The sequence below is a fragment of the Stegostoma tigrinum genome, chromosome 25 (assembly GCF_030684315.1).
Source record: "Stegostoma tigrinum isolate sSteTig4 chromosome 25, sSteTig4.hap1, whole genome shotgun sequence".
NCBI classification, from domain to species: domain Eukaryota; kingdom Metazoa; phylum Chordata; class Chondrichthyes; order Orectolobiformes; family Stegostomatidae; genus Stegostoma; species Stegostoma tigrinum.
The window spans coordinates 30,095,218-30,113,248 of record NC_081378.1 but is presented as its reverse complement, the minus strand read 5'-3'; the positions used below and the strand labels follow the sequence as shown (position 1 = coordinate 30,113,248).

The following is an 18,031-nucleotide window of genomic DNA, read 5'->3' as shown; positions in this document are numbered from 1 at the left end:
GAGATGTCCTGAGGTTGAGATGACTAATCTCCAACTACCACAGGCATCTTCTGTTGTGCTGGTATGTCTTCAACTGAAAGAGTGTTTTCCACTGATTTACATTAACTTCAGGCTTCCTGGGGTTTCTTGATACTATACTCTTAAATGCTGTCTTGATGCAACTCTTGCTACTTTGAGCCAGTGCTGCAATGAAGTCAGGTGCTGAGTGACCCTGGTGGAACCTAAACTGAGTGTCATTCAACAGGTTATTTTTGAACAAGTGCCAATTTATTGCGCTGTTGATGATCTCTTCCATCACTTTTACTGACAACCAAGAGTAGACTACTGGGGCAGTAATAGGTTGGGTTGGATTTGTCCTGTGTTTTGTGGACAAGAGATTCTTGGGAAATTTCATGCCTTGCTGGGTAGAAGTGCTAACACTGCTGGAACACCTGATAGAGCTGCAGCTATTTCTGAAGCATGCGTCTTCAGTACTTCTGGAATGTTGTCAGGACTCAGTCTGTCCAAAATCCAATGCCTGCAAACACTTCACATTGCTTGAAGTGAATTGAATTGGCTAAAGGATGATGGTGAAAACCTCAGGAGGAGGAGGAGATGGATCACTGACTCATCATTTTTGGCTGAAGATGGCTGTAAGAGCTTTCTCTGCCAAGGAACGTAGTCTGAGGTGATGTAAGCCCTTGAAAGATGTTTAAATGTCAGTAATAAATCAAGGCTATGGCCTTTAACATATTTAATATATTCAACGTCTATCTCAATTATCAAGAAATTATTGATTATATGAATAGTCACAACTCAAAATGTACCAAGTATATTTTCATTTTAGCCTTTAGACAAAATTAAGCAGTTGGAACAAAAAGTGTAACTCCTGTCTACACTGAAGGAAAAAATGTATCCCTTAAATAGCTAAGTGAGCCTGTCACACAAAGTGATCAACATTTATTTCCAATTCCTTGGTGAAATCCTGTAATTAATTAAGAATAAGCAATAATGACACTGCACTTAAATAACTTCTTAAAAAAATTCATTCCAAGCTCTGTGCCATTTATTTCATGAATCCATTTTTATTTCAATGACTCTGGCCAGGCCTTTGTAACATTATAATTATTGTGAAAACTAAAATTAGAAAAGTTTAGAATTTTTAATTACTTCAAATATTTCTATGCATTTTGAATTCAGTACAAAAGGAAAGAATATTTAGTTCAATATTTCACACTTGAAGTATTTCCAATGCTTAGCACATTGTTTAGTGATGCAGACATTAACAGCACATATGAAAACACAGCTCAGACAGCACAGGCGAGAAAGAAGCCCAGTACCACACAGAAACTAATCACGTCAACTTCAACAAGCAACTCACTATACTAAACATCTCAGCACACAGAGAATTCAGTCAGGCTTTAAAATCAAGCCATAAATTTACACAGTTGTACATACTGACGCCCTGCTGTATTGAGGATGACAGATTACATGGTATGCTTTTCTTGGTTGCTACAGTTACGAGTCGTTGAGGTTGCAAACATAGAAGAATAAAAACAAACATGAGGGTTATGATATTAGTCACTGCACAATGCATGTTTTGCTAAGCATATTTTCATTATTGTTCCTATGAAATTCATTTTAGTATAGCGAAAACACCAGCCATGGCTAAAGAAGGGGAATGTGTGCCAAATAAGGTGGTATCAGCTGGAACGAGTCTATAAGTTTGACAGACAACCAAGAAATGTGCTTGATGGGTTTATTTTCCTGAAGTACACAGACAGTCCTTTGCTACCATGGAGAACAAAGAACTATTATGATATTAATAATGGTGTATATAATACATTGGGGAATGATGCACTTAATACAAGATTGAAGGACAAGATTAGTTGCAGTTGCCATATATAATGCACAAACATAACGACTGTTATGTATTAACTTTTAAAGCATGAGATGTACGTAAGTAGGCTTTATCAAGTTAAACTAAAATCCCTTAAAGTACATTTGCTCTGGATGTAAGTTTGCTCGCTGAGCTGGAAGGTTCGTTTTCAGACTTTGTCACCATTCTAGGTAACATCATCAGTGAGCATCCGGTGAAGCGCTGGTGTTATGTCCTGCTTTCTATTTATCTGTTTAGGTTTCCTTGGGTTGGTGATGTCATTTCCTGTGTTGATGTCATTTCCTGCTTTGGTGATATCATTTTCTGTTCTTTTTCCTCAGAGGGTGGTAGATGGGCTCCAAATCAATGTGTTTGTTGATTGTGTTCCGGTTGGAATGCCATGCTTCTAGGAATTCTCGTGCGTGTCTCTGTTTGGCTTGTCGTAGGATGGATGTGTTGTCCCAATCAAAGTGGTGTCCTTGCTCATCTGTATGTAAGGATACTAGTGATAGTGGGTCATGTCTTTTTGTGGCTAGTTGATGTTCATGTATCCTCGTGGCTAGCTTTCTCCCTGTTTGTCCAATGTAGTGTTTGTCACAGTTCTTGCAAGGTATTTTGTAAATGACGTTCGTTTTGCTTGTTGTCTGTAAAGTTTATTAGTTGCTGTTTTAGTGTGTTGGTGGGTTTGTGGGCTACCATGATGCCAAGAGGTCTGAGTAGTCTGGCAGTCATTTCTGAGATGCCTTTGATATAGGGGAGAGTGGTTATGGTTTCTGGGCCCGTTTTGTCTGTTTGTTTGGGTTTGTTGCTGAGAAATCGGCGGACTGCGTTCATTGGGTACCCGTTCTTTTTGAATATGCTGTATAAGTGATTTTCTTCTGCTCTGCGTAGTTCCTCTGTGCTGCAGTGTGTGGTGGCTCATTGGAATAATGTTCTAATGCAGCTTCGTTTGTGGGTGTTGGGATGGTTGCTCCTGTAGTTGAGTATTTGGTCCGTATGTGTTGTTTTCCTGTAGACGCTGGTTTGAAGTTCCCCATTGACTGTTCGCTCTACTGTGACATCCAGGAATGGCAGTTTGTTATTGTTTTCCTCCTCTTTTGTGAATGTTATGCCAGTAAGGGTATTATTGATGGTCTTGAAGGTTTCCTCTAATTTGTTTTGTTTAATGATGACAAAGGTGTCATCCACATAGCGGACCCAAAGTTTGGGTTGGATGATTGGCAGAGCTGTTTGTTCGAGTCTCTTCATTACTGCCCCTGCTAAGAACCCTGATATCGGAGATCCCAGGGGTGTACCGTTGGTTTGTCTGTAGGTTTTGTTATTGAAAGTGAAGTGGGTGGTGAGGCATAGGTCCACTAGCTTGATGATGTTGTCCTTGCTGATGAGGTTGGTGGTGTCTGGTGTATGTGTCTTCGGTTCTTCTAATAGTGTCATCAGTGTTTCTTTGGCCAGGTTGATGTTGATGGGTGTGAACAGGGCTGTTACGTCAAAGGAGACCATTATTTCATCCTCTTCTATCTTGGTGTCTTTGGTGTTCAGGAATTCTTGGGTGGAAGTAGCAAAAGTACATTTGCTACTAACAGAGATAATGGGAACTGCAGATGCTGGAGAATTCCAAGATAATAAAATGTGAGGCTGGATGAACACAGCAGGCCAAGCAGCATCTCAGGAGCACAAAAGCTGATGTTTCGGGCCTAGACCCTTCATCAGAGAGGGGGATGGGGTGAGGGAACTGGAATAAATAGGGAGAGAGGGGGAGGCGGACCGAAGATGGAGAGTAAAGAAAGGTGGAGAGAGTATAGGTGGGGAGGTAGGGAGGGGATAGGTCAGTCCAGGGAAGACGGACAGGTCAAGGAGGTGGGATGAGGTTAGTAGGTAGATGGGGGTGCGGCTTGGGGTGGGAGGAAGGGATGGGTGAGAGGAAGAACCGGTTAGGGAGGCAGAGACAGGATGGACAGGTTTTGGGATGCAGTGGGTGGGGGGGAAGAGCTGGGCTGGTTGTGTGGTGCAGTGGGGGGAGGGGATGAACTGGGCTGGTTTAGGGATGCAGTAGGGTAAGGGGAGATTTTGAAACTGGTGAAGTCCACATTGATACCATTCTGCAGGGTTCCCAGGCGGAATATGAGTTGCTGTTCCTGCAACCTTCGGGTGGCATCATTGTGGCAGTGCAGGAGGCCCATGATGGACATGTCATCTAAAGAATGGGAGGGGGAGTGGAAATGGTTTGCGACTGGAAGGTGCAGTTGTTTGTTGCGAACTGAGCGGAGGTGTTCTGCAAAGCGGTCTCCAAGCCTCCGCTTGGTTTCCCCAACGTAGAGGAAGCCACACCGGGTACAGTGGATGCAGTATACCACATTGGCAGATGTGCAGGTGAACCTCTGCTTAATGTGGAATGTCATCTTGGGGTCTGGGATGGGCGTGAGGGAGGAGGTGTGGGGGCAAGTGTAGCATTTCCTGCGGTTGCAGGGGAAGGTGCCGGGTGTGGTGGGGTTGGAGGGCAGTGTGGAGCGAACAAGGGAGTCACGGAGAGAGTGGTCTCTCCGGAAAGCAGACAGGGGTGGGGATGGAAAAATGTCTTGTGTGGTGGGGTCGGATTTTAAATGGCGGAAGTGTCGGAGCATGATGCGTTGTATCCGGAGGTTGGTAGGGTGGTGTGTGAGAACGAGGGGGATCCTCCTAGGGCGGTTGTGGTGGGGGCGGGGTGTGAGGGATGTGTTGCGGGAAATATGGGAGACGCGGTCAAGGGTGTTCTCGATCACTGTGGGGGGAAAGTTGCGGTCCTTGAAGAACTTGGACATCTGGGATGTGCGGGATTTGCTACTAACATTTCTATTTTCTAAAAATACTAATTTTAACTTCCCATAAGTATCCTCATAAATATCAACATAGTAACCAAAACAGGCATTAACATTAAGCAACACTTATCAATAACCTCTCCACCAATGTTCAGTTTGGGTTTTGCCAGGATCTGACTCCAGACCTCATGATAACCTTGATTTAAATATGGACAACAGAGCTGAATTCCACATTCAAGTTAAAAGTATCAAAGCATCAATTAACTTGGGATTGCACCAATAAGCCCCAGTAATTCTGTGATCAATGGTGACTGAGGGAGTCCACTTATGGCAACAGAAGAGAAAGAACTTGAAGGAATGGGGCAGTGTTGATTGACCTGCGCAGGCACTATCAACAATTATTAAGGGGAAGGAGATTGAAACAGAAAGTTTTTGAGTTATCAGTGGAACAGCAGTAGGCAGTTGTTGCCCTAAAAAAAGACTCTTACCAAATACATAAGTTTCAAGAACGTGTTGCTTTTTAATGTAAATACTTTATCTAGCCATATTAAAATGTTAGGTTTATGTTATCCAAAAAGGAAGTAAATGAAATTACGCCACAGTAGCCAGGATTCTGTCACTAAATCACTCTTTCTTTACATTTGGAAAGTACTTCACACTGATGTAGCTTCCTCAGACTCAGCGCTCAGAGTCACCAGAAACTTATACGTTGAATATTAGTTGACTTTAGGAAATACTGAAACTTCCTGCTGGTAAACGATGGCCTGTTATCTGTGACCAATCCTTCCTGGAGTCTACATATTGCAAATGATGCTCGCAGTTTTTCTGTCATCATCCCTGTGTTTGATGAATGAATTCAATGCATGTCCAGTGTTTTAAGTGGGAGCCCACAATGACTGGAAACACTGAACCCTTGAAAGGGCCTGTATAGTCAACGTATTACCATGTCCAGGGTTTACCCAATCATCCCCACGAGTGCAGGGGAGCTGCTGGCAGTAATTTTTGTCCTTGCTGGCACTCTGGGCACTGTCCCACCAGCATAACTATGTCTGCATCCAATTCTGGCACCAGACAAATTCTTGCTGACATCTTAATATTGGAGACCCTTGGATGACCCTGGTGGAGTTCAGTTAGTATCTGGCAGCAACGTTTGCTCTCAGTCATGATATGTCATCCTCAACAGTGATCTGGTTTCTCCAAATGCAAAAAACGCTTCAATTCGGATTGTGATAGTTCTTTGGTTTTTGGCATCACCACCATCTGTTTTTGTTTTGCCAAGACCAGATCTTTCTGCTTCCTAAGTCTGATATTGACAGCTGTGAATGGAAAGTGTGTCCAGAAAATTTAAAAGCATCACGGACTCTTCCAATGGCGGTACTACCAGTGGTATATCTGCCAGCGGGAGGCAGCTCAATGCTTCTGCATTTGCTACTTGGCCTCCTGATAAATCTTTCTCAAGCAATTTCAACCCATCAAGTTCGAGCCCGAGCATTTACTATAATCAGTGATAACTGAACCAGCTTCTTCTCATATGAGACTGGAACTGAAGTTTTACCCTTAATCTGTCAAGGTTCCCAGTCTAGCCAAGGTCTCATCCCAGTCTAGCACTTGGAGTCCAGAGTGAAGTTTGTTAAAGCCTGGTTTTGATATCACTGAAAAGGCTGCAATTCAACCTTTATTGGAACTGGGTGACTTTTTAAGCAGACATTTATTTTGATTGATTCTCATTTGGATGTCGCCAAGCAAGTTAACTGTTCCAAATCAGGTGCAGGTGGGCTTTCCAGGGTGTGTTCTCTCCTGGATATAGTTCTCTCACTCAATATAGCTCTAGTTGCACACATTTGCTGTCTCGAGTCCACATGCCAGCAGCAACAACAACGGCGTGCCAGACTGGATTTTGAAGAAAATGTTAACCGTTTGACTGAGGCTTGGCTTTGTTGTCAGTTAACCCAGATCTCCTCTGTTCAGGATACAATCCCGAGTGAGGTTATGTAATTGCCTTCACTCAAGTGGTATTCCCCAAGCTCAGTCAGACTGATGAGAATGTCCACTTTCATCAGAATAACTTGCAACTCATTTTATCCACTTGCTGTATTTGCCAATGTTAAAGCCAGTTGTAGTTTGAAGTCCGCTTAGGCTTCAGCTAATGGGTATTTTTGCATGGTTACATCAATAATCCCACATACTAAGCAATATCTCAGCATCTCATTAAGGATTAAGCCAAAATTACATCCCTCTGCCAGTTGTCTTAACGTAGACAAAATTTTGGATGCAGATTTCCCAGTTCTTGAATTACCAAATAAAACCAATAGCATCTTAGAATAACTGGAGTCTTGAGGTCATTATATTCCTTAACTAAATCTGTCAACTCTTGAAAGGTTTTAGTATCTTGTACCTCAAGGAATGTTAGGCTCCTAATAACTGAAAAAGCTGTGGGTCCCGAAGCTGTCAGGAGAATTAGTCATTGCTTGTAGTCTACCCCAATGTCAATTACCCAGGGGAAAAAAAAACTTTCATTCCACATACTATGCCTAGTCATTGACAGCAGTATCGAATGTGTCAAGCTTCTCAAATAACAGCATGATGCCAAAGATACTTACCACCAACTCAAAAACAACTGTTGTGAATGGATTTCTTCAGGAGCATGCTTTTCTCTCATCACCACTGAAATAACTCAATAGAGGCTGATATCCCATCACCAAGTGACCCTTTATTTACACATGGAGAGCCCTTGACACTGACCCAGCTTCCTCAGAGTGAGCAGAACCTCTGACACTTCTGTTTAATATCCATCAGCCAGGGCTTCCTGATTGTACCAGAATAACAGAATCAATAAATTCATATTCTATGTGATACACCTGGCTGCCCTTGTATATTCACTATAGTGAAAGCTTTAGAAGGCATGTTTTATCAGCTTTTTGAAAAAAAATGTAACAATTAACCTGGAAGATTAAATTTTCACATTATCCCCCAAAGCAATTGTCCCCCACAGCATAATTAGATGGTATATTGACACAGGGAGATCCACATAGAATTGGATACAGAAATTTATAACAAGAAATTTACACAACAAGAATCCAGGGAAAATGAAAATGGAAAGATGAAAAGTGATGTCTACTTCTATCACATGTCAAAGCTAGTCAATTACTGACATGGTAAGCAATTTACTGATCGTGAATTGAACCTAGCTACAATCACTTGCAATTTCAAGAAACTTTAATTACCTGGATTTCCACAGGGAGTACTTGAGCAGCGGTCTAAAAGAGACTGAGTAGATTAGCAGTTAAAATTGATGATTATGCTCCAGACCTCAACGTTGCCATGACCAATGCCATAGGGAATCCTCACTGAACATAATTTTACACTTTGTAACCAATCTTCTGAAAAAATAGAAAGCTAGTTCTTCAGACCTGGAACCGAAAGTCATAAGCTAGTGCATTTAACATGTAAGCTCCCACAGTGATTCATTAGCTGCTCCAATTACTTGGATTTTCCTCTTTTTACCTCATACCCACAGGAAATATTTAAACTGTAACTCTAAGGGGAGACAGCATATCAAATAAAACTCTCTTTTGGGCAAAATGTGAGAACTATCCTTCAAATCCAAGATTACTCCTGAATATCGTCACAAGAGCCCTGAAACTGAAAATGATGAAAAACACCTCTCGTGCGCTAAACCTTGTCAACTGAATCATTGGAATTGGGACAATATTTTCCATTTTTGTTTGTTTTAGAATTTGTTGCTTCACTTAATTTAGTTTCTAGTTCCTGGTATAAATTTATCTTTGTGTTTAAGATTGAGACCATTTGCCCCAGCTTTGTTTTCTATTTCCTTTCTTCACTGAGCCAAACCTGCTCTGACCTTAAATCCATTTCTCTGTAGTTTCTGTCCTAACTACTGTTTCACATTCTCCAAAAATGTCTTATCCACACAATGCACTTCATTGTTGGGTTCCACTCTTACTGGCCTAATTGTAAGCAGAACATCACAAACAGATTTTTCTGAAGAAGGGTCCAGCCCTGAAACGTCAGCCTTCCTGCTCCTCTGATGCTGCTTGGCCTGCTGTGTTCAACCAGCTCTACACCTTGTTATCTCAGATTCTTCAGTATCTGCAGTTCCTGCTGTCTCTCCTCATCACCATCAGTGCTTTCTCATCTCACAAACATTTTGGAATGGGGTTACGTTCGTGATTTGACTCCTTTGGGGGAGTTTCATTATTGAAATAATGCATGTCATGTACCAGCAGGGACAATCCCTTGCTGAGTAAATGGGCAACAGCAGATCATGTGAGGCTGAAACAATCCCCTTGATCCCCCTCTTCTCAAATTAGACAGTGCTGGGATGGTGTAACAACTGTACATTAAAGTATTAGAAACTTACATTCAAAACAATCTCTACCAGGGTTAGAATTTGCCTGAGAAGAGCAAATGGTAGACTTCACACTGTTACATCTTCTCAAACAATATAATGTATCTTAAACTGACCTCTTCTGTGTGTTTTATAATGACATAAGGCACACAACAGACTTCACAGTGTGCTGTCAGGAATGTTGGACTTAACAAAGACTACGTGAGTATGCTCAAAATTGTTCAGAAATGAATACTAAAATTGAACCCGGGCATTGCATATCAAAGCTACATTAACACATTCACATATCTGAATATATATTGCTGAACTGCAGAAAAAAGCTCTGTTTGGGCTTCACTAGAGAACACTTAAATCATATAAATTAAGAACAGGAATAAACCATTCAGTTCAGTGCACCAACTCTACCATTTAAAAAGGTTATGATTGAATTGATCAAAACCTCAACTCTGCTTTCCTGTCTACCCTCTGTACCCTTTACTTCTGTTGTTAGTTAAGAATCTAGCTAACACTGGTTTTAATATATTCAGCAAGCCTGCCTCCACTGCAGTCTGGGAAGGATCATTTCACAGACTCTCAATCTTCCGAGAAAACAATTTTTCTTCATCTCCCCCTTAATTGGGAAAACACTTATTTTTAAATGATGTTCCCTTGTTCTTGCTTTCTAACAAAAGAAAACATGCTTTCAGTCATCTAGAAGAGTCATCTAGACTTGAAACATTAGCTTGCTCTCTCTCCCTGGATGCTGCCTGACACGCTGTGATTTCCAGTATATTTTGTTTTTGGTGGAAGAGGATGGTGGTGGTTGGGAACTGTTCAGGCCTTCTTTTATCCAGGTAGAAGTGAAGAGCCCTGAGACTATCTTGGTGGAGGATGAGCATGAAAAAAGATTGTGTCCATGTTAAAGAGCAGCTCGTGAACTGGAAATTGACAACGGGCAAGACGAATCACAGGTGTAAGTGGGAAGGGACTGGATGAGGGGAGAAATTATCATGTTGAGATAGGAAGCGATGAGTTCCTAATGTTCTGAGACATGCATTTTGCAATGTATTTGATTTTGATGTTAATTTACAACTAAATCAACATTATGAATACTTGTTTTATTTGGCCTGTCATCAGAATTGTTATGATATTCAATAAACATTTTATCTAAATCCAACTGTAAAACTTTGAACTCTTCTGTTTCTAATCTACTTGCAAGTTTGGAGTCATTTTCCACATGCACACTGATGACACCAGCTCTATCTCTCGATCACACTCACTCCAACCTTCCACTGACTCTTTGTTATCAGATTGCTTAGGGGTATCCAGTCTTAGATGAACAATACCATTCAACGAAATATCGTGAAGACTTAACACATTCTCTTCATGCTCCAGACTTTTGACTATCTCAGAATCCTTTTGACCTTGTTTCTATAACAAAAATGTTTTATTTCCACTTCCCTTATATCACTTACCCTTTTCCCTAATTCATTCGTTACATTTCTGAAACATTCATCTGTGATACTGCCACTTCAACTGTGTAAATAGTCCTCTCACCAGCCTTCCACCCTTCATCTATTCAACTCCAACTCATTAACACCCTGGTGCCCATTTCCTTTTCCAATCTGTGCTTCTCAACCATTTTGCATACATTCCATCCTTGACCCACCATTGTCAGTGGCACCTTAGCCTGTTTGAGAATTCCTTCCTTAAATTCTTGCCTCCTCTCCCACACACGCTCTTTTTTTTAAAGACTCTTTCGAAAATCTATATCTCTTACCATACTTATGGTCGCTATTATGTTAATAAAAATGGTCTAATAATCAATTGATGGTGAGGAATTGATTAACTCCACAGGTTAGTTTATTTAGAAGGGTAAAACACATTCTCAGTTATGAAGCAGACATTAAACTGATGTCTGTTTGCACAGCTTGCAAACCGAAAACAGTCCATCAGTTAGTCAGAGATGCACTATTATAGACACATAACACATGGAGTTCTTAAAGGCAGCTACAGATACTAGAGTCATCCTTCTAGTAAACCTTTTGAGTCAACATCTCTGTTTGGGGATGCAACTCTGTGAAGTGCCTTTGAAACAATGTTCCATGGTTAAGTTAGTGAATAATTGTTGCTGTTACAAACTATATTAATTGTTGTTGTTATTACTTAATAATCTAGGTGTTGGCTGGAACAATCAATGGTGAAGATTAATATACACTCCACCACTTAAATGACATGAACAAAAAAATGTTTCTTTTGAACCTCACCACATGGTCATTACTTTGCAATGTTTTTCTTCAGAAAAAAATAACATAAGGGGATTGTTTTCAGCTCTTATTTTTAAACAAATTCTACCAATTTTCAACGCCTCAATGGTAAGTCAGAGGTAAGGATGGAACAGCTGTGTCAAGGTGATGCTACACTCCAAAAATGCAGCGCTGTTTCTTTAGGAAATTATTTAATTAAATCATAAATTATAAAGTTACATTAAAAAATTTCTTTGATCATAGAAATAAGGGATTCAATGACTCATTTTACAATCATGTACATCTGCATGTGTTAAAAAAATGATGTTACCATCTGCTCGTTACTTGTATGAAATATCATTGCATGTGTTAAAAAAGTTATTCCTATTTAACCCTAAAATCAAGAAGGAGGGAAAAAAAAGGCACAAGTGAATGATTTAAAATAGGAATAGAATTACTGGAGGTAGGTGTTGATTCTGTCGATATCTGTAAAGAGAAAAGGGAAGTTAACATTTTGAATCTGTCTCTTCGTCACAACATTACCTTTGTCAACTTTGCATGAGCTAATGCTATATTTACAACATTTTCTGTTTTGATTTGAAAAAGGAGTACTCAGTTAGCTAGGCAGCTAGTTTGCAATGCAGTCACACCAACAGTGTGGGCTGCAGTTACTATGAAGGACTTTCCTTCTCAATATTTCCCCTAGCCTGAGGCATGGTGACCTTCAGGTTAAACCACCAGCAGTTGTCTTTCTCTAATGAAAGAACAGCCTCTGGTCTGGGGAGACTATGACGACTGCTCCAGATGTTGGAAATCTGAAATCAAAACAGAAATTACTGGAAATGCTTCACTAACTTGGAAGCATTAGTGGAAAGGAAAATGACAATTCATCTTTCAGCTGATAATCTGTCATCAGAGCTCAAACTCTGATGAATGGTCATTGATCTGAATAGTTAATAATGATTCTCTCTATGGGGATGCTGCCACACCTGTCAAATATTTCCAGAATTTTGTGCTTTTTAGAAGTGTCAGCTGAGTTATTCCTTGTTGTAATTAGTTACTACCCTGATCAAGATGTATTTTAATAAAAAGGTTTTCCTTTTGGCTTGTGGAATTATTCTGGAAATGGTAAAGACGTACAGATTTTGTTCGATCTCCTAACTTCGACGTGTTAGCTGATTTCAGCAGATCTGATAGTCAGGAGGGATAAAATGAACCAAATTTCCTGCTCTTGATCACGTTCCAGTTTAAATACTGCTGGAAATGTCAATTTTATAGACTTTAGTTGAGGATATAAGTCAGGCTTTGCCATGATACCCTTATCAAAAGCACTAATGACATTTACTGACATTTTCAAAAGAATGGGAATTTGGTCATCTTAGTACAATGTGTTTTATTTGCCATTAAACATAGGGAAAAAATAGAGTGGACAATAATTAATAAATTTAATAAAACCAGAAAGCACAAAAAAAACAGTTGAAACTCCAGTCTGGGGCGAACTCTGAAGGAGATCCATGCAGTCAGAGGTGATATCTTTCAAACAAAGCTACCTGCTCTTTCTAGTGAGTGTAAAAGATAACAAGGCAATCTGAGGATGAGCAGTGGGGTTACTCTTGGTCTTCTGGCAAATATTCATCCATCAATCAAAATAGTTAAACAGTCTCCCTGGTCATTATCGCATTGCTATTTTTGGGAGTTTGCTTTGTGCAACTTTTTTACATTGTATTCCAAAAGTACAATAATTAACTAAGTAGAAATGGCTGGACAGGTGATGTGTTGTCGCTGTATGATGTGGGGGCTGACTGATTGTGAATGGCAGTGACCACATCGGCAGCAAGTGTTGGTTGCTTGAGGAACTTTGGCTCAGAGTTGATGGGCTGGAATTTGAGCATCAAACCACTGTGGCCCATCTGGGAGGGGGAGAAGTACCTGGACTGTTTAGTTCAGCAGGTGTTTACACCTGGTAGATTAAGTACTTCAAAAATTCAGTCAGTGATCAGGGACAGCAGGATGTGATTACAAATGAGGCACGTGGGGGGATTCTGCATTCATCAACAGAGGAGCCTCAGCTCTTGGCCTTGTCCGACAGGAATGAGGCGCTTGTTCCTTGCGAGGATGAGGAAAAGGGCTGTAGGGAGGATCAGCCAGCTGTCCACTGCACCATGGTACCGGAAGCCATTCGAGGGGGAGAAGCAAAAAGGCAAGTGGTGATTGTAGGGGACTCTGTAATTAGGTGGATTGATAGCATCCTTTGTCAGCAGGATTGAGAGTCCTGCATGGTGTATTGCCTGCCCGCTGCTACGGTGAAGGACACCTCTGACCAGCTGGAAAGGATCCAGTTGTTGTGGTCCAGGTCAGGCTACACAACAGAGGCAACGATAGGGAAGGAGGATCTGTTCGGTGATTATCAAGCGCTAGTAACAAAATTAAGGAATTGGCATAAAATCTGTGTATTACTACTGAGCCACGTGCAAATTGGTTTAGGGATGAGAAAATTAGGGAAGTAAAAATGTGGCTAAAGGAGTGGTGTTGGAAAGAGGGGTTCCATTTTATGGAGCATTGGCATCAGTTTAGGAACAGGAGGGATCTGTACTGTGGGGATAGTCTCTACCTGAACCGATGTGGAACCAATTTTCTACCAAAAAGTAAAAATAGGTTAGTCACTCGGACTTAACGTAGTGAAATAGAGGAAGGGAAAGGGGAAAACAACAGGAAGTATAATGATAATAGAAAAGAAAGCAGTAGGCTAATGTGTGTGCAGAAGAATTTAACTACACTGAAAACAATGAAAAAAGTTAAAAGGAAGGAAAGTTCAGGAGAGATTATGAATGGAGATGTTAAAATTCAAAAAGAAGGTATAAAAACTAGCATAAAGGCACTTTGCCTGAATGCTGGTAGCATTCAAAGCAAAGTAGATGACTTAACAGCACAAATCATCGTGAATGTGTATGATTTAGTAACCATTATGGAGACTTGGCTGCAGGATGGCCACAACTGGGAATTAATATCCAGAGGTATCAGACTGTTCAGAAGGACAGACAGGAAGGGAAGGGGGTCGGTATAGCTCTGGTGCTTAAGGATGACATCAGGGCGTTCATAAGAGATGACATAGGTTCTATGGAGAATAACATTGAATACATTTGGGTGGGAATTAGAAATTCTAAAAAGAAAAAGTCACTGATAAGTGTAGTCTATAGAGCACCAAATAATAACAACACATTGGGGCATGCAATAAACAAACAAATAACTAATGCCTGTAAAAATGGTTCGGCAATTATCACAGGGGATTTTAATCTACATATCAACTGGTCAAACGAGGTCAGTCAAGGCAACCTTGAGGAAGAGTTCATAGAATGCATCCATGTTAGTTTTCTTGAACAGTATGTAATGGAACAGACAAGGGAGCAAGCTATCATAGATCTGTGTAATGAGATAGGAATAAGTAATGATCTCATAGTTGGGGATCCTCTTGGAAGGAGCAATCAGAATGCGGTTGAATTTAGAATACAGATGGAAAGTGAGAAGATAAAACCCAACACCAGGGTCCTGTGCTTAACCAAAGGAGACTACAATAGGATGAGGGAGGAGTTGGCTAAAGTAGACTAGAAGCAAATACTTTATGGTGGGACAATTAAGGAACAGTGGAGGACTTTCAAATCAATTTTTCAAAGTCCTCAGCAAGGGTATATACCAGTGAAAATGAAGAACTGTTGAACAAAGGATAATTAGCCATGGATGTCTATGGAAATACGGGAAGTTATCAAATTGAAAGATAAGGCATACAAACTGGCAAAGACCAGTAGGAAACTAAAAATTGGGAAAACTTTGAAGGTCAACAGAAAGCCACAAAAAAATGCAGTAAGGAAAAGTAAGAGATTATGAGAGTAAACTTGCTCAGAATATAAAGACAGATAGCAGAAGTTTCTACAAATTTATAAAACAATAAAGAGTGGCTACGATAAACTTTGGTCCTTTAGGGGATGAGAGAGGGCATTTAATAATGGGAAATGAAGGAATAGCTGAGGCATTGAACAGGTATTTTGTGTCTGTTTTTACATTGGAAGACATGAATAACATGCCAGTAATTGATGACAAGGTGACTAATGTAGGTGAAGACCTAGAAACAATCATTATCAAGAAAGAGTTTGTACTGGGCAAGCTAATGGATCTAAAGGTACTCCGGTCTCCAGGCCCCGATGGAGTGCATCCCAGAGTTTAAAAGCAAATGTGCTCGTGGCAATTTTCTAAAATTCACTGGACTCTGGGGCAGTACCAACAGATTAGAAAACAGCAAATGTGACGCGACTGTTTTAAAAAAGGAGGTAGACAAAAGATAGGGAATTATAGGCTGGTTAGTTTAACTTCTGCAATGAAGAAAATGCTTGAATCTATCAGCAAGGAAGAAATAGCAAGTCATCTAGACAGAAATTACCCAGTGTGCAGGCACAGGATGTGTTCATGATGGGGAGGTCAAGTTTAACAAATTTACTGGAATTTTATGAAGACATTATAACCGTGGTGGACAGTGGGGACCCAGTAGACATGGTGTATCTAGATTTCCAAAAGGCAATCAACAAGATGCCACACAAAAGGCTGCTGACGATAAAGGTGCACAGTGTTATCAATGTATTAGCATGGTAGAGGATTGGTTAACTAACAGGAAGGAAACAGTAAAGATAAATGAATGCATGAATCACAGAAGGTTGGTTTGCAGGTATAACTGGTAATTAAGAAGGCAAATTGAATATCATCCTTCATTGCTAGATGGACTGAGTTTAATAGCAGGGAGGTTATGTTACAGCTGTGTGTGGTGCTGGTGAGCCGCACTTGGAGTATTGCTTGCAGGTTTGGTCTCCTTACTTGAGAAAAGATGCACTGGCACTGGAGAGGGTGCAGAGGAGATTCACTGGGTTAATTCCAGAGTTGAGAAGTATTGGTTTATGAGGAGGGATTGAGTAGACTGGCATTATATTCATTGGAATTCAGAAGATTGAGGGAGTAATTTTACAGAGACATATAAAATTATGGAGGAAATAGATAAGATAAAAGCCAGCAGGATATTTCTACTGCCAGTTGAACTAGAACAAGAGGGCATAGCCTCAAAATTTAGGGGGAGCAGATTTAGGACTGAATTGAGGAAGAACTTCTTCACACAAAGCGTAGTGAATCAGTGGAATTCCCTGCCCAGTGAAGTAGTTGGGGCTTTCTCATTGAATGTTTTTAAGGCATTAAGGGTTATGATAAGTAAACAGAGCTGAGGCCACAAAAAGATCAACCATGATCTTGTTGAATGGCAGAGTGGGCTCAAAGGGCCATATGGCCTATTCCTGCTCCTGGTTCTTACGTACATAATTGACTGAATGATTTTTCGAAGTCATGCTAGGTGCCATATAAATGCAAATTATATTTTGGCTTTCTTTAGAATGTAAACACTGCTGAATACAAGTTGTTTTTCTAGCATTATCTAATCTAAGGGCCTGTTTCCCAAACACAGTTATTTCAACAAGTTATGGTGCAGGGTAGTCGAATCGAGCAACAATTTTTGAGTTATGTCACTGAAGAAAGGTTGTAACGTTATAGGAGATCAGGAGATGTGCAGTGTGTAAGAGAGTGATGTGCAAGTTACTGGAGACAGCAAAGTGTAAACTGCTAAAGATTCAGGTGCTTGTATAACCAGAAATTGAGAGCTAATTTTTTTTCCATTTTCAGATATTTTTAGCAAGTTCTAGGAGGGTTTCCCACAATAGCCCATGGTTATTTGGACTCTCTGGCCCCCTTCTAATTCTATCATAAGTCTGCAGAGGTAGAAATGTTTATTGCTGATGGGAGCTAGTGCCATTGACATTGTGTATCTAAACCCCAACCTGCACACCCTTTCAAACACTGCTAACCAGGAACTGCCCATCATCAACTACTGCTCTGCCATTTTTGTAGCTGAGTTGTCACATAATTGGTAACCTGATTCAGCAAGAGGGACCGAGAGGGTGGGTAGGACGTGGTGGTAGACCGTCAAACGATGCCAGGGCAACAGACAGTAGTCCGGGTCACTTTCATACACCAAGGGCAATGTCTAGTGGCAAAAGAAGAAAGTTAGTGTTCAGTTGGGATATCTCACCATGTTTCTTGTTGCTGCACGCCCACAAATAGCTCTTCCATCCACTTTTAGCATATACCATTAAGATTTGTGAGGGCCCCTGACTAAGCACTGCCCAGACCCTAGGCTAATGATTCCGCAGCTCCCTAACTGAATTACCAGAGATTCCCAGATAATAAAATGTGAGGCTGGATGAACACAGCAGGCCAAGCAGCATCTCAGGAGCACAAAAGCTGACGTTTCGGGCCTAGACCCTTCATCAGAGAGGGGGATGGGGGGAGGGAACTGGAATAAATAGGGAGAGAGGGGGAGGTGGACCGAAGATGGAGAGTAAAGAAGATAGGTGGAGAAGGTGTGGGTGGGGAGGTAGGGAGGGGATAGGTCAGTCCAGGGAAGACGGACAGGTCAAGGAGGTGGGATGAGGTTAGTAGGTAGCTGGGGGTGCGGCTTGGGGTGGGAGGAAGGGATGGGTGAGAGGAAGAACCGGTTAGGGAGGCAGAGACAGGTTGGACTGGTTTTGGGATGCAGTGGGTGGGGGGGATGAGCTGGGCTGGTTGTGTGGTGCAGTGGGGGGAGGGGATGAACTGGGCTGGTTTAGGGATGCAGTGGGGGAAGGGGAGATTTTGAAACTGGTGAAGTCCACATTGATACCATATGGCTGCAGGGTTCCCAGGCGGAATATGAGTTGCT

The 18,031-nt window shown here is 41.1% G+C and overlaps 1 protein-coding gene across 2 annotated transcripts in view; it reads right to left on the bottom strand.

The window, feature by feature from the left end:
- LOC132210978 (uncharacterized) overlaps window positions 1–18,031 on the bottom strand; it is a 94,644-nt gene that overhangs the window by 47,132 nt on the left and 29,481 nt on the right. Inside the window, exon 2 of one of the 2 annotated variants that reach the window (XM_059654795.1) lies at window positions 1,221–3,462. The exons of the other annotated variant lie outside the window; for it this stretch is intronic. Within the exon in view, the coding sequence (XP_059510778.1) occupies window positions 2,777–3,462 (686 nt within the window). The 3' untranslated portion in view covers window positions 1,221–2,776. Of the gene's footprint in view, window positions 1–1,220; window positions 3,463–18,031 lie in introns of those variants that run through there. 2 annotated transcript variants of the gene reach the window in all.